This window comes from Oncorhynchus kisutch, linkage group LG23 (assembly GCF_002021735.2).
Source record: "Oncorhynchus kisutch isolate 150728-3 linkage group LG23, Okis_V2, whole genome shotgun sequence".
NCBI classification, from domain to species: Eukaryota; Metazoa; Chordata; class Actinopteri; order Salmoniformes; family Salmonidae; genus Oncorhynchus; species Oncorhynchus kisutch.
In genome coordinates, this window is record NC_034196.2 from 32,489,758 (window position 1) to 32,512,175 (window position 22,418).

At 44.2% G+C, this 22,418-nt stretch overlaps 1 protein-coding gene across 1 annotated transcript in view; it reads left to right on the forward strand.

The window, feature by feature from the left end:
• The window catches only part of LOC109868847 (electrogenic sodium bicarbonate cotransporter 1-like), an 84,596-nt gene that overhangs the window by 4,415 nt on the left and 57,763 nt on the right, over nt 1–22,418 (forward strand). The window contains exons 2-3 of the mRNA XM_020458576.2: nt 13,766–13,839; nt 17,385–17,561. Of these exons, the coding sequence (XP_020314165.1) occupies nt 13,766–13,839; nt 17,385–17,561 (251 nt within the window). The remainder of the gene's footprint in view (nt 1–13,765; nt 13,840–17,384; nt 17,562–22,418) is intronic.

Sequence of the window (22,418 nt, forward strand, 5' to 3'; positions counted from 1 at the left end):
AGAGAGCAGTCTATGGCTTGGGTGGCTGGAGTCTTTGACTATTTTTTTGTGCCTTCCTCTGACACCGCCTGGTATAGCGTTCCTGGATGGCAGGGAGCTCGGCCCCAGATCTACTGCTTCAATGTGAACTATTTCTATACTTCCCGTTTTTACATTTCGTTTTTGGTCTTCGGTTTCGCTATTTTTGGTGATGGAAAATATATATCATAGCGGTTTAGATGGCACAATGATTCTCTACAATATACTTCCTTGTTTTGTCACAAACTGAAATTCAAATCAAAGTTTATTTGTCACGTGTGCCGAATACAACAGGTGTAGTAGACTTACTGGAGGTGTAGAATACAACAGCTGTAGTAGACTTACTGGAGGTGTAGAATACAACAGGTGTAGTAGACTTACTGGAGGTGTAGACTTACTGGAGGTGTAGAATACAACAGGTGTAGTAGACATACTGGAGGTGTAGAATACAACAGGTGTAGTAGACTTACTGGAGGTGTAGAATACAACAGGTGTAGTAGACATACTGGAGGTGTAGAATACAACAGGTGTAGTAGACATACTGGAGGTGTAGAATACAACAGGTGTAGTAGACTTACTGGAGGTGTAGAATACAACAGGTGTAGTAGACTTACTGGAGGTGTAGAATACAACAGCTGTAGTAGACTTACTGGAGGTGTAGAATACAACAGGTGTAGTAGACTTACTGGAGGTGTAGACATACAACAGGTGTAGTAGACATACTGGAGGTGTAGAATACAACAGGTGTAGTAGACATACTGGAGGTGTAGAATACAACAGGTGTAGTAGACATACTGGAGGTGTAGAATACAACAGGTGTAGTAGACATACTGGAGGTGTAGAATACAACAGGTGTAGTAGACATACTGGAGGTGTAGAATACAACAGCTGTAGTAGACTTACTGGAGGTGTAGAATACAACAGCTGTAGTAGACTTACTGGAGGTGTAGAATACAACAGGTGTAGTAGACTTACTGGAGGTGTAGAATACAACAGGTGTAGTAGACTTACTGGAGGTGTAGAATACAACCGGTGTAGTAGACTTACTGGAGGTGTAGAATACAACAGCTGTAGTAGACTTACTGGAGGTGTAGACTTACTGGAGGTGTAGAATACAACAGGTGTAGTAGACATACTGGAGGTGTAGAATACAACAGGTGTAGTAGACATACTGGAGGTGTAGAATACAACAGGTGTAGTAGACTTACTGGAGGTGTAGAATACAACAGGTGTAGTAGACTTACTGGAGGTGTAGAATACAACAGCTGTAGTAGACTTACTGGAGGTGTAGAATACAACAGGTGTAGTAGACTTACTGGAGGTGTAGACATACAACAGGTGTAGTAGACATACTGGAGGTGTAGAATACAACAGGTGTAGTAGACATACTGGAGGTGTAGAATACAACAGGTGTAGTAGACATACTGGAGGTGTAGAATACAACAGGTGTAGTAGACATACTGGAGGTGTAGAATACAACAGCTGTAGTAGACTTACTGGAGGTGTAGAATACAACAGCTGTAGTAGACTTACTGGAGGTGTAGAATACAACAGGTGTAGTAGACTTACTGGAGGTGTAGAATACAACAGGTGTAGTAGACTTACTGGAGGTGTAGAATACAACAGGTGTAGTAGACTTACTGGAGGTGTAGAATACAACAGCTGTAGTAGACTTACTGGAGGTGTAGAATACAACAGCTGTAGTAGACTTACTGGAGGTGTAGACATACAACAGGTGTAGTAGACATACTGGAGGTGTAGAATACAACAGGTGTAGTAGACATACTGGAGGTGTAGAATACAACAGCTGTAGTAGACTTACTGGAGGTGTAGAATACAACAGGTGTAGTAGACTTACTGGAGGTGTAGAATACAACAGGTGTAGTAGACTTACTGGAGGTGTAGAATACAACAGGTGTAGTAGACTTACTGGAGGTGTAGAATACAACAGGTGTAGTAGACTTACTGGAGGTGTAGACATACAACAGGTGTAGTAGACATACTGGAGGTGTAGAATACAACAGGTGTAGTAGACTTACTGGAGGTGTAGAATACAACAGGTGTAGTAGACTTACTGGAGGTGTAGAATACAACAGGTGTAGTAGACTTACTGGAGGTGTAGAATACAACAGGTGTAGTAGACTTACTGGAGGTGTAGAATACAACAGGTGTAGTAGACTTACTGGAGGTGTAGAATACAACAGGTGTAGTAGACTTACTGGAGGTGTAGAATACAACAGGTGTAGTAGACTTACAGGAGGTGTAGAATACAACAGGTGTAGTATGCTTACTTACCGGCCCTACCCAATAGTGCAAAAAAGGTATTAGGTGAACAATAGCCATTTGATTACCTGTTCAGGAGTCTTATGGCTTGGGGGTAAAACTGTTGAGAAGCCTCTTTGTCCTAGACTTGGCACTCTGGTACTGCTTGCCATGCGGTAGTAGAGAGAACAGTCTATGACAGGGGTGGCTGGGGTCTTTGACAATTTTTAGGGCGACCTATTTGAATTTTAGCAAATGGCAGAGCTATTTCTGCATAGTGCACCCTTAAAAGTGCACAGCGACTAGGAAAGATAGTCTTTGTACAATCCTTTAGAGCTGTTAGTAAGTTTCCCAAATATATTTTTCCAAGCACACTGCAAAAGCAACCATGTGAGAGAGCTAGGGAAGCCAGGGTGCAGGCAATCAAGGTCCTCAACCTGCTCTTCTCCCTGAGCCACTGATGTGGGCCTTGACTAACATGCTGACCAGACTGCCCACGTTGCGTGCGCAAGTTTTGCAAATAAACTACAGTTCAAAAGTTTGGGGTCACTTAGAAATGTCCTTGTTTTTGAAAGAAAAGCAAAAAAATGTGTACATTAAAATAACATCAATTTGATCAGAAATACAGTGTAGACATTGTTAATGTTGTAAATAACTATTGTAGCTGGAAACGGCAGATTTTTAATGCAATATCTACATAGGCGTACAGAGGCCCATTATCAGCAACCATCACTCCTGTGTTCCAATGGCACGTTGTGTTAGCTAATCCAAGTTTAAAAGGATACACAGTGAGGACGATGGTTCAGGAGGAAAATAAAAATCCAAGGGCCAAAGTTGGAGAATTCCGTAACTTGGTCGCATCTTCGGGTCATCTACTTCTCATGTGTACAATCAGACATCACCTCCATATCAATAGGCTCTTTGGAAGGTTTTCTAGAAAAATACTTTATTTAGAGGAATCAACAAATGCAAACGCTTGGGGTTTGCTAATCCCTTGGATTGGAACCAACGCTATGGTCAGATGACATGGAAATAGCCACGCACAACAGTGGTGCTACTAGGACATTTTAGCCAAAAACCTGGTTGCCTCTGCCAGGAGACTGAAACTTGGCCTCAAGTGGATCTTCCAGCAAGACACTAACTCCCCACACACATCAAAATCCAGAAATAAATGATTAATTGACCACAAAATAAAATGTTTACAATGGTCATCTCAGTCTCTGGACTTGAACCCCATTTAAAACCTGTGGTTTCAATTGAAGAGGGCAGTCCATAAGTGCAGACAAAGGTTATCAAGGATTGATTATGTATGGAGGAATGGTCTAAGACCCTCCCAATGTGTTCTCCAATCTCATAATACATTTTAGAAAAGACTCAGTGCTGTTAACCTCACAAAGGGAGTCAAAATTATTGCTATCCCTATCTTTCTGAAAATGTTTTTATTACTTGTTATACAATTGCTCAGAGAAAGAGATTTTGTTTTAGTTTAAAATCATTTCCCCCCAAAATTGTGCATTCGATATAGCTCAGTATTTATATGATTTATTTTATACAGTATCTTCATCGTGGTTGCCAGTCATTTTAGAGGTGAATGTATATAGTATAGAATGTGTGTGTCAGACAAGGTGAGAGTCAACCCATGTGGCGTCTTTACAAAAAATATGTTCTTGTGAGGATGTTTTTCATTCATGTTGAAAAAGGGGGAAAGGATCTTGTTTTTACTGAGGTGGGAATGCTGAACATTCCACATCTCTCGCCCACCACTGGTATGGGTATACTGTACGTCTAGCCCTGCACCCCTTGGTGTGTGTACGTCCATCCCTGTGCAGTGTTCCCCATAAGGACCACCCTGTTAGAAACCTCATCACAGGCTGATTATGTGGCTCCTGTCCTGGGGGTATATGGGGCCCCTGGTGTGGTAGGAGCTCTAGTCCCATGACCCCGTCCATCCCCAGCATCGAGCCTGCTGCAACATGACTCTTCTCTCTCTCTCGCTTCTCCCCCCTCCCCCTCTTAGGGCCTTCATTCTAGCCTTGCCACATCACTCTGTTACTTGAACCGGCTGCATCCCCTCCCCTCCCTGCCTCACCCCTTCACACCCTCTGCGTGCAGAAGAAGAAGACTATCATGGCGAATGCTAAACTAAATGCTACTTGAAGGCTATGTACAGTTAATGCTACATGATTGGATCCGTTAAAGATTTTGTACCTGTCTAGAGGATCATATTTGGTCCAAATCAGTCCCAAAGTTCTAGACCTCAGCTGAATCTGGTAATGAATGGTGTGGCTTTTGAACAAGTTGAGGTGACTAAATTACTTGGCGTTACCTTAGATTGTAAACTGTCATGGTCAAAACATGTAGATTCAATGGTTGTAAAGATGGGGACAGGTCTGTCCGTAATTAAGAGATGCTCTGCTTTTTTGACACCACATTCCAAAAAGCAAGTCCTGCCGGCTCTAGTTTTATCTTAATTATTGTCCGGTCGAGTGCTGCAAGGAAAGACCTAGTTAAGCTGCAGCTGGCCCAGAACAGAGCGGGACATCTAGCGTTTCATTGTAATCAGAGGGCTGATATAAATACTATTCATGCCAGTCTCTCTTGGCTAAGAGTTGAGGAGAGGCTGACTTCATCACTTCTTCTTTCATAAGAAACATTGTGTTAAATTCCAAATTGTTTGCATAGTCAACTTACACACAGCTCTGACACACCAAACCCCATCAAACATGCCACCAGGGGTCTTTTCACAGTCCCCAAATCCAGATCAAATTCAAGAAAGCGTACAGTATTATATGGAGCCATTATTGCATGGAACTTCCTTCCATCTCATGTTGCTCAAATGAACAGCAAACCTGTTTTAAAAAAACGGAAAAAGCAATACCTCACGGCACAACGCTTCTCCCCTATTTGACCTAGACAGTTTGTGTATGTATTGATATGTAGGCTGCATGTGCCTTTTTTAAAGTTGATGTACAGTGCATGTATTCAGACCCCTTTCCCACATTTTGTTACGTTACAGCCTTATCTGAAAATGGTTTAAAAAATAAAATGGGTGTTGCACAACGATTTTAAATCAATAAGTCATAGTTTAGTCAAATAATTATATATTTGGGCTTGAAGTGACATCCGAAGTGTCCACTTCGTGCAAATCAGTGTCAATGTGGTGTCTTTTCCTATGATATGACATACAAATTATTTTCAGGGGGTGCAGGGGCACCTCCCACTTTTTTTAAACCAGGAACATTTCATAATTTTTCTATTTTAATGTATTTTTTAGCTAGTCTGTATCTTTCAATAGTTATCCATATTACCAGTGCTTCATCCTATAATTCCTATGGTGAATTCGCAGCTGCAATTTATGAAAGATGACAAAACTTTGTAGATAACAATAATGGTGAAGTCAAAGAGACCAGTGGTTTCCATCTGTGGCAAAGTTTTCACTAAATCAATACTTGTGAAAACCCAGCTCCAGAACCAGCCATAGAGTCAGCTGGCAATTTTTTTGATTACGGTGTAGTAAAATGCAACAACTGATAACATTTAGCTTGATGAGGTTAGCATGCTAGCTAGCTATGCTGACAGCAGGTTGTTGATCTTTAACAATGTCACATGGAAATTCCGACACCCAATTTGTGACAATCTACAAGTAGCCTTTGTCATTCTTTGTCGGTGGAACCTAAACGTGCATTTCCTCTCAAAGACAGGAAATGAAGTTGAAATAGTGGCAGCAACTTGCTCTGGGTGTATCCTTTTTAAGCTTTTAGCATATCGATTGCGCAACCAGGGGTGGAAAGACCCTGGATCATTGTTACTCTAACTTCCGCGATGCATATAAGGCCCTGCCCCGCCCCCCTTTCGGTAAAGCTGACCACGACTCCATTTTGTTGATCCCTGCCTACAGACAGAAACTAAAACAAGAAGCTCCCACGCTGAGGTCTGTCCAACGCTGGTCTGACCAAGCTGACTCCACACTCCAAGACTGCTTCCATCACGTGGACTGGGAGATGTTTCGTATTGCGTCAGACAACAACATTGACGAATACGCTGATTCGGTGTGCGAGTTCATTAGAACGTGCGTTGAAGATGTCGTTCCCATAGCAACGATTAAAACATTCCCTAACCAGAAACCGTGGATTGATGGCAACATTCGTGTGAAACTGAAGGCGCGAACCACTGCTTTTAATCAGGGCAAGGTGTCTGGTAACATGACTGAATACAAACAGTGCAGCTATTCCCTCCGCAAGGCTATCAAACAAGCTAAGCGCCAGTACAGAGACAAAGTAGAATCTCAATTCAACGGCTCAGACACAAGAGGCATGTGGCAGGGTCTACAGTCAATCACGGACTACAGGAAGAAACCCAGCCCAGTCACGGACCAGGATGTCTTGCTCCCAGGCAGACTAAATAACTTTTTGGCCCGCTTTGAGGACAATACAGTGCCACTGACACGGCCTGCAACGAAAACATGCGGTCTCTCCTTCACTGCAGCCGAAGTGAGTAAGACATTTAAACGTGTTAACCCTCGCAAGGCTGCAGGCCCAGACGGCATCCCCAGCCGCGCCCTCAGAGCATGCGCAGACCAGCTGGCCGGTGTGTTTACGGACATATTCAATCAATCCCTATACCAGTCTGCTGTTCCCACATGCTTCAAGAGGGCCACCATTGTTCCTGTTCCCAAGAAAGCTAAGGTAACTGAGCTAAACGACTACCGCCCCGTAGCACTCACATCCGTCATCATGAAGTGCTTTGAGAGACTAGTCAAGGACCATATCACCTCCACCCTACCTGACACCCTAGACCCACTCCAATTTGCTTACCGCCCAAATAGGTCCACAGACGATGCAATCTCAACCACACTGCACACTGCCCTAACCCATCTGGACAAGAGGAATACCTATGTGAGAATGCTGTTCATCGACTACAGCTCGGCATTCAACACCATAGTACCCTCCAAGCTCGTCATCAAGCTCTGTGCAACTGGGTACTGGACTTCCTGACGGGCCGCCCCCAGGTGGTGAGGGTAGGCAACAACATCTCCTCCCCGCTGATCCTCAACACTGGGGCCCCACAAGGGTGCGTTCTGAGCCCTCTCCTGTACTCCCTGTTCACCCACGACTGCGTGGCCACGCACGCCTCCAACTCAATCATCAAGTTTGCGGACGACACAACAGTGGTAGGCTTGATTACCAACAACGACGAGACGGCCTACAGGGAGGAGTTGAGGGCCCTCGGAGTGTGGTGTCAGGAAAATAACCTCACACTCAACGTCAACAAAACTAAGGAGATGATTGTGGACTTCAGGAAACAGCAGAGGGAACACCCCCCCCATCCACATCGATGGAACAGTAGTGGAGAGGGTAGCAAGTTTTAAGTTCCTCGGCATACACATCACAGACAAACTGAATTGGTCCACTCACACAGACAGCATCGTGAGGAAGGCGCAGCAGCGCCTCTTCAACCTCAGGAGGCTGAAGAAATTCGGCTTGTCACCAAAAGCACTCACAAACTTCTACAGATGCACAATCGAGAGCATCCTGGCGGGCTGTATCACCGCCTGGTATGGCAACTGCACCGCCCTCAACCGTAAGGCTCTCCAGAGGGTAGTGAGGTCTGCACAACGCATCACCGGGGGCAAACTACCTGCCCTCCAGGACACCTACACCACCCGATGCTACAGGAAGGCCATAAAGATCATCAAGGACATCAACCACCCGAGCCACTGCCTGTTCACCCCGCTGTCATCCAGAAGGCGAGGTCAGTACAGGTGCATCAAAGCTGGGACCGAGAGACTGAAAAACAGCTTCTATCTCAAGGCCATCAGACTGTTAAACAGCCACCACTAACATTGAGTGGCTACTGCCAACACACTGTCAACGACACTGACTCTACTCCAGCCACTTTAATAATGGGAATTGATGGGAAATGATGTAAATATATCACTAGCCACTTTAAACAATGCTACCTTATATAATGTTACTTACCCTACATTATTCATCTCATATGCATACGTAGATACTGTACTCTATATCATCGACTGCATCCTTATGTAATACATGTATCACTAGCCACTTTAACTATGCCACTCTGTTTACATACTCATCTCATATGTATATACTGTACTCGATACCATCTACTGTATCTTGCCTATGCTCCTCTGTACCATCACTCATTCATATATCCTTATGTACATATTCTTTATGCCCTTACACTGTGTATAAGACAGTAGTTTTTTGGAATTGTCAGTTAGATTACTTGTTCGTTATTACTGCATTGTCGGAACTAGAAGCACAAGCATTTCGCTACACTCGCATTAACATCTGCTAACCATGTGTATGTGACAAATAAAATTTGATTTGATTTGATTTTAAAAGGATGGAAGTAAGCCACTATAACTTCATTCACTCTTGGACCATTATTGCTTGATTTAACATACAACTTACAAATGTTGAAATGTGGCTTTCTGAGACTCAGAGAGGGTTCTCAGAAACCCTCTCAAACCACCAACCAGATCTTCCTCATCTTTTTAGTTAATGTGAATAGGAATGACCCCTGACCCTGTACATTCCAAGGCTCTCTCACTCTCCCTCTGCGCCTGCAGCTGTCCGAACAGACATTTCCCTAAGTCCTTAAACGGAGCCCCAGAGCCTCAGAGGAAGAGCTGACTTCGTCATATCGCCAATGACACCTCAGGGACTCTTGAGAGATTGACTGGTTGAATGACTGACTGACTGACTGAAGCTATAGCTGGCTCTCTGACAACTATAAGATGACTCTCTATAGCTGTTTGCCTGGAAGGCATGTAGTAACCTGGAGGGACTGGCTGAACCCATGGCATGCTCTCTGTGTGACAGAGATGACACTCTGTGACTGTTCTTACCAGGAAGGCACATACTGTCCTGGAGAGACTGAAGAAGAAACAGGACAATGAGAATGGTGGGAGATGAAGATGGAATACAGTACAACCCCTCCATTTCACTCCCTACTATACTTCACAATGAAACTCAAGTCTGCTTTGATGCTGCTCAACACTCAACTCTTGAAACTCAACCATTCCTCTATTCTTTCTTCCATTCTTTCCTTCAACACTGAAAAACCAAAGGAGAGTCAGAGTCCAATATTTGGCAGCGCTTGGCAGGATGGCACAACGCCAGGCCCCCAGGCTACTCCTCTCCCCTGTGTGTTTGATGTTGGGGCTTTGCTTTAATGTTATGGTTATGCTCTGGCCCCAATCATATCTCAAGGCCAGATAATGTGATAAGGCTGTCCCTCCGCTGGGGAAATGAAGATGAGATGCTAGTTGGTGCTATCTGTCTCAGGAACAAGTTGTATCCTTCCTGTTGTTGCTTATTTAGTGGTTTGTGTAACAAGAGGCAACCCCCCACAAACTGTGTAGCAGCATTATTCTGGCCCGGGGTGGGGCAGTGTAAAAGGAGAAAGTAAATATTCCCTAGCCTACCTTGCCGTCCAAGGTACTCGAATTAAGAAACAAACTGGATATTCCAGGTGGTTATTGGAAGTTTAATTTTAAACACCACATCTTCATCTGCAAAAAAAACCTACTTTGAACATGTCTACAGGACTATATTGGATTATTATTGATAACTTAAAGTACATTTTCTATTGAAAAGAATCTGAGGAAAGTGAGAAGGAGGGATGCTGGTCACAGTTATGACCTCATCCTGTTAATGATCTGTATTGAAAGCTGGAGGGAAGGGAAAGGAGGATACCTAGTCAGTTGCACAACTGGCTGCATTCAACCGAACTGTGTCTTCTGCATTTAACCCAATCACCTCTGAAACAGAGAGGTGCGGGGGGCTGCCTTAATCGACGTCCACGTCATGGATGCTCGGGGAGCACTTGTTGTTGGGGGTTAACTGCCTTGCTCAAGGGCAGAACAGCAGATTTTTCTTAGAGATGGAGGGATGATAAGAAGGGGAACAGCGAGATGGAGAGAGAGAAAATAAGAAGGGGGTAGAAAGATGAAAAATGAGCAAACTGTCTTTGTGTTCTGGTTAACCTAAGCCTACGGGTTAATATTTTACTCTTTCTCCTTCTTGCTCCTCTCCCTGTGCTGTTGGTTCTGACTGAGACTGACTCTCCATGGGGTCTAAACATCTGGTCTTGAAACTAAAGTCAGCTATGGGCTACGTTCCTATAGGCCTCCCTGCTCCAGGAAGAACCAGCTGGCTGAGGGATCAGGGTAGCGCTGTAGGCCATGTAGCCCCACAAAGTGATCCAACTCTTGGACAGGGAACTAAACATGAGCTCTGAGCTTCCTTATACACCAGGAACTTACCTGTCCTGCAGAAGGCTTTTGGCACAAGCTGTTTTGTTCTCTCCGCTCTGACTGGCAGGTGTATTATCATTGTCAGGCGTATGGCTTTAGGCAAAATACACAAGTATCAGTATGCACAAATAGGAACCATATTACCATGGACACCGATAAATACCTGCAGGACATGCATGCATGCACATGCTTTAATGGTGTAACATTGTGTAACGAGTGTGTAGAAATCCTGCTCTGAAGAAATCCCGCAAATAATTAATTTCCAGCCCGGGACATCGGGCAGGTATAAGCACAGCCACACACACTCATAGACATCATGCTGTGTTTGGTCAGTCATGGGAATGTGAAAGAGTATCTGACCAAGGCAATGGAGTTGCATTGTGTTTCTTGAGACCTGCAGAGTTGCTATCCAAGAACTTAGTTCTATTATGTTCTATTAAGTCAGGTTCTGTGCCTTCCGATGAAAAGGATGGGCAATAAAAACCGAATGGAGTGAATAACAGAAACTGAACTGATTTATGTTGTCCTTCTCCATTGTAGTAGGATACTCTGCCCTCTCCTATTGTGATTGCACAATAACCGTTTGACACGTCTGAAATAAAGGAAATAATTAGTGTTTGTCTGTCAGGACGATGCACAACTGTGTGGGGATGTGTGTATGTGCACGCTGGATTGCTAAATAGGATGGGTGTAACCCACTGGCTGGTCGGGCCAACGTGCGGGACCACTGGCTGGTCGGGCCAATGTGCTGGACCACTGGCTGGTCGGGCCAATGTGCGGGACCACTGGCTGGTCGGGCCAATGTGCGGGACCACTGGCTTGTCGGGCCAATGTGCGGGACCACTGGCTGGTCGGGCCAATTGAGGTAGTATGTACATGAACGTATAGTTAATGACTATGCATATAAGATAAACAGAGAGTAGCAGCAGCGTAAAAGAGGGGTTGGGGGGGGAACAATGCAAATAGTCCGGGTAACCATTTGGTTACCTGTCCAGGAGTCTTATGGCTTGGGGGTAAAAACTGTTGAGAAGCCTTTTTGGCCTAGACTTGGCACTCCGGCACCGCTTGCCATGCGGTAGTAGAGAGAACAGTCTATGACAGGGGTGGCTGGGGTCTTTGACAATTTTTAGGGTCTTCCTCTGGCACTGCCTGGTGTAGAGGTCCTGGATGGCAGGCAGCTTTGCCCCAGTGATGTACTGGACCATACGCACTACCCTCTGAAGTGCCTTGCGGTCGGAGGCCGAGCAATTGCCGTACAAGGCAGTGGTGCAACTGGTCAGGAGGCTCTCGATGTTGCAGCTGTAGAACCTTTTTGAGGATCTCAGGACCCATGCCAAATCTTTTTTGTTTCCTGAGCGTTAATAAGCTTTATTGTGCCCTCTTCAAGACTGCCTTTGTGTGTTTGGACCATTCTAGTTTGTTGTTGATGTGGACACCAAGGAACTTGAAGCTCTCAACCTGCTCCACTACAGCCCCGTCGATGAGAATGGGGGCTTGCTCGGCGCTCCTTTTCCTGTAGTCCACAATCATCTCCTTAGTCTTGGTTACGTTGAGGGATAGGTAATTATTCTGGCACCACCCGGCCAGGTCTCTGACCTCCCTATAGGCTGTCTCATCGTTGTCAGTGATCAGGCCTACCACTGTTGTGTTGTCTGCAAACTTAAGCAGGTTAGTAGAAGTGGAGGAGGTTACCTGTAGCAGGAGGACTTTTCCATTGTTGCCTTAGAATGAGCATAAATGAACTCTCTTTTGAGATCTTCTACATGGAATCTAATGAGTATTTATAACCTTCGCTTGATAATCAATCTGTTCATGTTCTTCTTTTCTCTGCATGTATCTGGATATAGATGGTAGGTGGTGTGCATAATATACTTTTTTCAACAGGACTCATAACAGATAAAAATAAACACGGTGCCCTTGATCTAGTAACTAGGCTCTTATTGCAGGTAACTGTAGTAGAGAGGCTTCCCGTGTGTGTGTGTGTGTGTGTGTGTTTGTATTTGTGTGCTCAGAGAAGGTTTCACTCCGAAGTAAAGCTAGGCTAATCCTGACAGCCAGGGCAGATCATTGTAAGAAGCCCACGTGACTCACAAATAAGGACTAAGGTGATATAGTGAGAGATAGACACAGCAAGTGTGAGCCAGATGGAGGACTAAGGCTTTGTGTGTGTATGTGTCACCCTCATAACAATAGGGGATTTGGGCTGAACGACGTCCCTGGTGTGATGACACACACATCCTGTTCAGAATGCTTCAGCCTCTGTATTAATCCAATCATGTAGCTCAGTGTTTCCCAACCCGGTCCTCGAGACACCCTGACCCAGCCTTTCCACATATCTGACCTATTCCAGTACAAGCACACCTGATTGAAATGTGGTAACTAATCAGCAAGCCCTTGATTAGTTGAATCAGGTGTGCTCGTGTTGGAATTCAACAAATATGTGGACTGGCTGCTGGTGGTCCTGAGGACATGTTTCGGAATCAATTAATGTTGACAGTGGTATATTCCCCTGTTTAACTTATGTTCTAGGTATAGTATCTTGTTCTACCCGTGTTCTAGGTATATTCCCCCGTTCCACTAGTGTGCTAGGTATTTTCTCCTGTTCTCCTAGTATCCTAGGTATAGTCCCCCGTTCTACTAGTGTTCAAGGTATAGTCCCCCGTTCTACTGGTGTCCTAGGTATAGTCCCCCGTTCTACTAGTGTTCAAGGTATAGTCCCCCGTTCTACTGGTGTCCTAGGTATAGTCCCCCGTTCTACTGGTGTCCTAGGTATAGTCCCCCGTTCTACTAGTGTTCAAGGTATAGTCCCCCGTTCTACTGGTGTCCTAGGTATAGTCCCCCGTTCTACTGGTGTCCTAGGTATAGTCCCCCGTTCTACTAGTGTCCTAGGTATAGTCCCCTGTTCTACTGGTGTCCTAGGTATAGTCCCCCGTTCTACTGGTGTCCTAGGTATAGTCCCCCGTTCTACTGGTGTCCTAGGTATAGTCCCCCGTTCTACTGGTGTCCTAGGTATAGTCCCCCGTTCTACTAGTGTCCTAGGTATAGTCCCCCGTTCTACTGGTGTCCTAGGTATAGTCCCCCGTTCTACTAGTGTCCTAGGTATAGTCCCCTGTTCCACTAGTGTTCTAGGTATATTCCCCTGTTCCACTAGTGTTCTAGGTATATTCCCCCGTTCTCACAGTGTTCCTGTTGTTCCTGCAGGGTGGAGGATGAGGCAGTGCTGGACAGAGGGGCATGCTTTGTCAAGCATGTCTGTGATGAGGAGGAGGTGGAAGGTAAGAGCACTGAGCCTCTGTGACATCCATGATGGCTGCTGTATCAATGATTGGCTAACAATGTTATTCAATAATGTCTCCTCTCATTTCTCTCAAGCACCAACCTATTTCCTTTCTCCTCTCTGTCTTCCATCCCTTGATGTTTCGCCACCTCACTCCAGGGCCGGCTCTGGGCATAAGCGACATAAGCAATCGCTTAGGGCCCCTGGCCACTAGATTCTCCCCCCCCCCCAGTCAGGGTCTCAACTTACTGTTTGAGAGTTAGAATAGTGGAATATGCAAGTTCGACATTTGGTTGTGCATCAGCAGTTTCTCTTATGTCAACCACTGACATTCACTCAATTAGCTTTGTCAGCTAACAATTTTTAGATTGGTAAATTAGTCTAGCCAGCTAACAATTTTTAGATTGGTAAATTAGTCTAGCCAGCTATCTAAACTTTCAGTAATCATGGCTGAATACTGACCGGGGACCATGAGACCAGGGGCCCTGACCTCAAGTGGGCCCCATTAGATTTTTTTTGGGTTACTCTCACTCCGATATCATAACATGAGTCTTGGCAAAATATGTAGAATTGCAGGAAATTTGCTTTAAAACTAAAAATATTTTGTTCCACCCCATGGCAAAATGGGTAGAATTACAGGAAATGTAGCCTCCCGAGTGGCGCAGTGGTCTAAGGCACTGCATCGCTGTGCTAGCTGTGCCACTGGAGATCCTGGTTCGAGTCCAGGCTCTGTCGCAAGCGGGCGCGACCGGGAGACCCATGGGGCGGTGCACAATTGCCCCAGTGTCGTCCGGTTTAGGCCGGTAGGGATGTCCTTGTCCCATCGCACTCTATCGACTCCTGTGGCGGACCAGGTGCATGCACGTCCAGTGTACGGTGTTTCCTCCAACACATTGGTGTGGCTGTGGTAGTCTTAACCCGCGAAATTTGCGGGTTAAGCGGGCATTGTGTCAAGAAGCAGTGTGGCTTAGTTGGGTCGTGTTTCGGAGGACGCACCGCTCTCGACCTTCGCCTCTCCTATGCCAGTACGGGAGTTGGAGAGATGAGACATTGAGCCTTGAATTGGATACCATGAAATTGGGGCGATTTTTTTTTAAAGAATTACAGGAAATTTGCTGTAATTCTACAAAAAAAATTATCTCTGCCCCATGGCAAAATGGGGCAATGCTACAAAATGTGTAGCATTGTAGAAAGCGTGTTTTAAAAATTCAACATTTTCTGTACTCCGCATGGCAGAATGTATAGAAATGCAGGAAATTGACTTTCAAACTAAAATATTTCTCTCTGCAGTCATGGCCACTAAAAGTTTTGCCAGCTGGTTTGCACACGTGGCTTGAGATGCTGTCTGGGCCGGCAGGCTTGCGAGTGTTAACACGCTTAAATGTCTTACTCACGTCGGCCACGGAGATCAGGAGCACACAGTCGGCGGGGGCCCATGTGAGCGCCGGGGGCCCATGCCGGAGGCTCTATGTTTTCTTTGAAGCGGGCTTTTCCAGGAGCAAGGCTTCAGTGTCCGAGACGTAGCTGGCTGTGCCTTTATAATCCATGATTGTCTGGATTCCCTGCCACATTCCCTGCCGCCGTTAAATGGCGACTCCACTTTGTCTCTGTACTGTCGTTTTGCTGCTTTTTAATTGCCTTATGGAGGTCATAACTGGTCTGTTTGAACAAGTCCTTGTTCCCAGTCACCTTGCCATGGTTAAATGTGGTGGTTTGCGCGAATGCTGCCGTCTATCCACTGTTTTTGGTTTGGATAAGTTGTAATCGTCACAGTAGGAACAACAGCCTCTATCTACTTCGCCACAGAGTCTGCCTATACTATTCCCAGAAGCGACCTGGAACAGACCAACGTTGAACAGTCCTCACCACAGGTGCTTCCTGCTTAAGTTTCTGCCTATAGGGGGGAGGAGCAGGATGGAGGTGTGATCTGATTTTCCGAAGGCTATAATACTCTCTCTCTGTAGGTCTCGCTCTAATTTCAGGATGAAGTATAGGAGGGATTAATATTGAAGATAAAGATGTGGAGCAAATAACTACAGGTTTATCAAGCCACGTAATGCCTGCCCCCCACATGAAGATGTTTACTACTTTAATCCCCCTGCAGTGACACACACACACTTACTTTTGCACAAACACACAAACCTGTGCACTCACACATTACTACATTTTCACACATTTTGACATATATATATACATACATACACACACACACACACACACACACACACATAATCATGTCATGTTTGAGTTATAATTGACAGTGAGTGCACAGCCATATCTGCCAACTAGCTCACCTCTGTGAGATTCTGTGTTAAAATTCAAACAAACCCCAAACCCAGGTTTCACATCACGGTGGAGCAACACAGTGAGAAGAATCAACAACCAAAAATACCAGTCACATTGAATGTGAAATCACTCAGTCACGACCAACCTCATGTTTGAATGGGTGTCGCCTTTTGGTGAATGACCCCTGGTGAAACTCCTGTTCGTTCTTTGTTTACACAGCCTGTTCTGCAGTGTAGTTGGCACTCTGATTTTAAGTTACCTTTTCAAAGGTAAATATTTATAATATTTGTTTCAAATAAGATTAAAATATATAAGGAACATTTATTGAAAAGCAGCCTGTAAAATTCCCTTTTACATCACCCTCCCAAATCCACTGTGAAGGCTACATACAGGCATGTAGCATGTGTGAGAGGTCACACTAGGGAGTGGGGTGTCAGTTCTGGAGATTACCCATGCCAACCAATACCTACATTAGTGTTTACCAGTACATGAGGATTAGGTATATAGCCCAGAACATTTGGCCTGTGTGTTAGACAGCTGTTAGCTGGAGCATGTGGCACTCTGTTTCTCTCTCTCTCTCTCTCTGAAATGGCTTCCTGGATAAGTTTAGCCTTTTCCCGTCTGAGCTGATGGACAGGAAGTGGTTGGCATTTATTTACATCCTCAGCGTGTGTCAGGATGAGGACAGATTCCGTCCTGATTGGCCCAAGGGAAACGGCCTGACGCACAAAGAACTTACCAAACATTTTACCAAACAAGCTGACTAAATAGCCCATCATCAGTCAGTAGGACTGTGTGTGTGCCTGTGTGTGTGTGCCTGTGTGTGTGTGCCTGTGTGTGTGTGCCTGTGTGTGCGTGCCTGTGTGTGCGTGCCTGTGTGTGCGCCTGTGTGTGTGCGCCTGTGTGTGCACGCCTGTGTGTGTGCGCCTGTGTGTGCGCGTGTTCTTGTGACTCTTGCATGCATTCGTGTGTGGGGTTTATCGCTGGAATTTTGTTCCCTAACAGAAATGCACCACCGCTTAATTAATACCTGAACATACACCATATTGGTCAGTAAGCTTACATCACTATGGATTCTTTGACATCCAATCCTCCCCTTTATCATATCTAATCCATCCTCCTTATTTATTCTACAGTTTCACTTACCCAACAATATTCATTGACTTTGTGCATTTCTTCCATTTGATGCAAATTATCAGCATGGTAGTCCTAATCTGACCTGTGTCCCTTGAATGGTGTCCCCTCTTCCTCCCTCAGGTCACCACACCGTGTATATTGGTGTGCATGTGCCCAAGAGCTACCAGCGGAGACGGCGCCACCGACGCAAGTCCAGCCACAAGGAGAGGAAGGGGAGGCCGGCGGACAACGTGGAGGGGGACAAATCAGATGGAGAGAATGCTGACGAGGCAGCGCCCAACATCCTCAAACCCCTCAGTGAGTAATGACAGCACAAATTACACTACCCAGCATGCAACTCTGCCAGCGCATCAAGATAGATCCCTGGAACTATCAACCAATGATATCAGTGGAAACAAGTGAATAGAATTAAGTAGTGAATTACAACTAAAGGGAATTACCAACAAATCAGTCGATTGATCACTTTTCATATCTTGATACACTACCTACCGCTCAAAAGTTTCGGGTCACTTAGAAATGTCCTTGTTTTCGAAAGAAAAGCCATTTTTTTGTCCATTTAAAATAACATTCAATTGATCAGAAATACAGTGTAGACATTGTTAACAGCAGATTTTTTGAATTAGGCCCATTATCAGGAACCATCACTCCTGTGTTCCAATGGCACCTTGTGTTAGCTAAGCCAAGTTTATCATTTTTAAAGGCTAATTTATCATTGGAAAACCCTTTTGCAATTATTTTAGCACAGCTGAAAACTGTTCTGATTAAAGAAGCAATAAAACTGGACGCCTTTAGTTGAGTATCTGGAGCATCAGCATTTGTGTGTTCGATTACAGGCTCAAAATGGCCAGAAACAAATAATTTCTTCTGAAACTCTTCAGTCTATTCTTGTTCTGAGAAATGAAGGCTATTCCATGCGAGAAATTGCCAAGAAACTGAAGATCTCGTACAACGCTGTGTACTACTCCCTTCACAGAACAGCGCAAACTGTCTCTAACCAGAATAGAAAGGAGTGGGAGGCCCCGGTGCACAGTTTTTAGCTGTAATAACAAAGGGTTTTCTATGATCAATTACCTTTTAAAATTATTAACTTGGATTAGCTAACACAACGTGCCATTGGAACACAGGAGTGATTGTTTCTGATAATGGGCATCTGTACGCCTATGTAGATATGCCATTAAAAATCAGCCATTTCCAGCTACAATTGTCATTTACAACATTAACAATATCTACACTGTATTTCTGATCAATTTGATGTTATTTTAATGGACAAAAAATGTGCTTTTCTCTTAAAAACAAGGACATTTCTAAGTCACTCTGAACTTTCTGAGTTTTCTCAGTTTGTCTGCACTGGAATACTGTATGTTGACATTAGAAAAATATTCATAGACAGCATTACTGACTGAGCAACTAATTCCCCTGGCTTAGTATTGCCTAGAAACACATTGTTGTTAACCAAACCTCACTATGTCAGTGTTCATGGCTGTGTTACTTTTAGCTGTTAGTTCACACTAGACCACTCAAGTGTTGCTGCGAGTCTCAATCCAAGGATGCTATTTCTGTACTGCACCAGAGAATAAATGGGTAGAGATGATTGTCCTAACTCTAACCCAGAAACTCACAGTAGACTTGTTCCACAGCTTGTTCCACTGACACTTTTTTTAGTGCCATGTAAATAGAGATGTGTCAAAACCACAATAATTCAAAAGACCGTAAGCAACGTGTCACACATTCAGTTCTTCTTGACTCTGCAGTTTCCCCTGCTTACAGTCATCAGCTTCTCTCATCCAGCGTGTTCATACTGATAGACCTCAATGTTTGTTTTATTACTTTGGGGCTCAAAGTTGATGACCTAACAGCAGTAAAGAGACAATCACGTGGTGGTCCGGTGATTGAGAATGAGGGGACATGAGATTTCATTCTCCTCTGTTTTGGTCACTGGAGGTTAGATCTTGTTGAAAAATCCTACTGACCACATGGATGGAAGTGACCATCAGTAAGCCTACACTTTTTAAAAGGAAGGCAAGTTGAGGTAGATCGACATCTCAAAGTTATGGAATTGTATAACTCACGTTGACTCACAGAATAACCATCACTGATCACACATGGCTGAAAATGAACTTCTGTGTGTGATTAACTCAAGTTATTTTGGGTTACCTAACCAATCTTCTGTGTTGTATAATGACAGCCAGAATGCCAGAAGCCTCATAGCATTGAGTTGTATCCATAGAGATACTCTTGATGGACATTTGTTATCCATATTATCTCATCTCTGTCAGTGTCTGCCCTTGATTTGCCCGGTAACATTTCTATACGTTTTCGATCTAAACAGCGACACACAGAAATAAAAACAATGCATTATTGGCTTTTTTAATTGAATGTTTTCATCTCTGTTTGATGCAGTGGGACAGAACTAGACAGACTCAGGGACAGGGGACTCATTTGGCTGTGACAAGGCTCCCTGCCAGCCAGTACCTGCTAATTTATCATAATCTCCTCTCTTATCCGCATCACCTTGCCACCTCAAAACACACAGACACCTACCCTGCTAGTCTACACTACATACATAATCCTGTTAATGTTGGCAAACTGTGTGAAGCCATTCACTTGAGAGTTGTATTCAATAGCAACATGTAGAAAATAGTCCAAATAAAGAAAAACCCTTGAATGAGTAGGTGTGTCAACTTTGGACTGGTACTGTTCTATATAGATAAAGTATGTGGCCTTCAAATTAGTGGCGTCGGCTATTTCAGCCACACCTTCAAATTAGTGGCGTCGGCTATTTCAGCCACACCTGTTGCTGACAGGTGTATAAAATCGAGCACAGAGCCATAAAATATCCATAGACAAACATTGACAGTAGAATGGCCCAAACTGAAGAGCTCGGTGACTTTTATAAGTGGCACGGTCATAAGATGCCACCTTTTCAACAAGTGAATTCGTCAACTTTTTTGGCCTGCTAGAGCTGTCCCGACCAGCTGTATGTGCTGTTATTGTGAAGTGTAAACATTTAGGAGCAACAACTGCTCACAGAACGGGACCGCTGAAGTGTGTAAAAATCATCTGTCCTCGGTTGCAACAGTCACTACCGAGTTCCAAACTGCCTCTTGTAAGCAACGCCAGCGCAAGAACTGTTTGTCGGGAGCTTCATGAAACGGGTTTCCATGGCTGAGCAGCCGCACACAAGCCTAAGATCACCGTGCACAATGCTAAGCTTGCCACCATTGTATTCTGGAGTAGTGGAAACACGTTCACCATCTGCCAGTCCGACAGATAAATCTCGATTTGGCTGATGCCAGGAGAACGTTTGGTGGAATAGGAATAATGTTTTGGGGCTGTTTTTCATTGTTCAGGCTAAGCCCCTTAGTTCCAGTGAAGGGAAATCTTAACGCGACAGCATACAATGGCATTCTAGATGATTCTGTGCTTACAACTTTGTGGCAACAGTTTAGGGAAGATCCTTTCCGGAATCAGCATGACAATGCCCCTGGCCTGTACAAATCCCAGACATCAACCCCATCGAACACTTTTGGGATGAATTAGAACGCTGCCTGCGAAGCCAGGCCTAATCGCCCAACATCAGTGCCCGACCTCACGAATGCTCTTGTGGCTGAATGGAAGCAAGTCCCCTCAGCAATGTTCCAAAATCTAGTGGAAAGCCTTCCCAGAAGAGTGTAGGCTGTTGTAGCAGCAAAGGGGGGACCAACTCTATATTAATGCCCATGATTTTGGAATGAGATGTTCAACGAGCAGGTGGAAAATATATCTCTGTCGTCCCCTTGTCTCGTCTGAAATATTCACTCTGGGATTTGTCCCCTCTTTGTTTATGTTGAGCACTTTTGCATTATTTCTTTGTATATGGGTATCTCCTAATGGAACAGGATAAAGTTGTCCTAGAAAATAAATCAGTATAATTAACTAGAACGGAAAACTGTATTTATAGAGCGCAACTACTACCAATGTAGCACAAAGTGATTAGTAATGGATTAAAAGATTACTTTTGAATCCACAGCTAACTATTTCATAATTATTTGCTGAACTATATAAAACAACTCTTAAGTCCTTTCTGGTGTGTGAGTGTTTCTTAGTTGTCAGTAAGCAGTGTTTCCCCTATACTCATTTAGCAAAGGCGGGCCACTTGTTTTTTTTTCCTGTTTAAAAACCCCCAAACATTCGGGATAGTCAAATGTTTTAAGTGTAAACTTAAATGACTAAAAGCATATCCAAAGTATGTAGAGATAATGGAGCTATATATTTTTAAATAATAATGTTTGTGTACTATGTCATGACATTGGCCTGATGGGGGAGGTTTATGAGCCCCATAAATATGACCCCCACCAAGAATTTAAAACTTTCAGATTAGACTAAATAAGGCAAGGATTAAATATTGACTGCTATTGATGTAAAAGATTACGAGGTCTTTAAGAGTTTATTCGGAAGATAACAGCTCTATAAACATTATTGTGGTGCCCCCCGACGTTCTAGTTAATTACATTCATCTGATTAGCTTAATCAGGTAATATTAATTACAGAGAAATTATTTTATAGAATAGCATGTCATATCACTGCATACCACTGCTGGCTTGCTTCATTAGCTAAGCAGGGTTGATCCTGGTCAGTTCCTGGATGGGAGACCAGATGCTGCTGGAAGTGGTGTTGGAGGGCCAGTAGGAGGCACCCTTTCCTCTGGTCTTAAAAAATATCCCAATGCCCCAGGGCAGTGATTGGGGACACTGCCCTGTGTAGGATGCCGTCTTTCAGATGGGACGTTAAACGGGTGTCCTGACTCTCTGAAGTCATTAAAGATCCCATGGCACTTATCGTAAGAGTAGGGGTGTTAACCCTGGTGTCCTGGCAAAATTCCCAATCTGGCCCTCAAACCATCACGGTCACCTAATAATCCCCAGTTTACAATTGGCTCATTAATCCCCCTCCTCTCCCCTGTAACTATTCCCCAGGTCGTTGCTGCAAATGAGAACATGTTCTCAGTCAACTTACCTGGTAAAACAACAATAAAAAATAAAAAAATAAAAAAATATCACTTCATCCGGCATAGCCAAAGACACGACAACTAACAATTACCAAAATAAAAACTAGACAGTCTGAGATGCTAAAATTTGAAAGTATTCATGGCAAAATGTATAGAATTGCAGGACA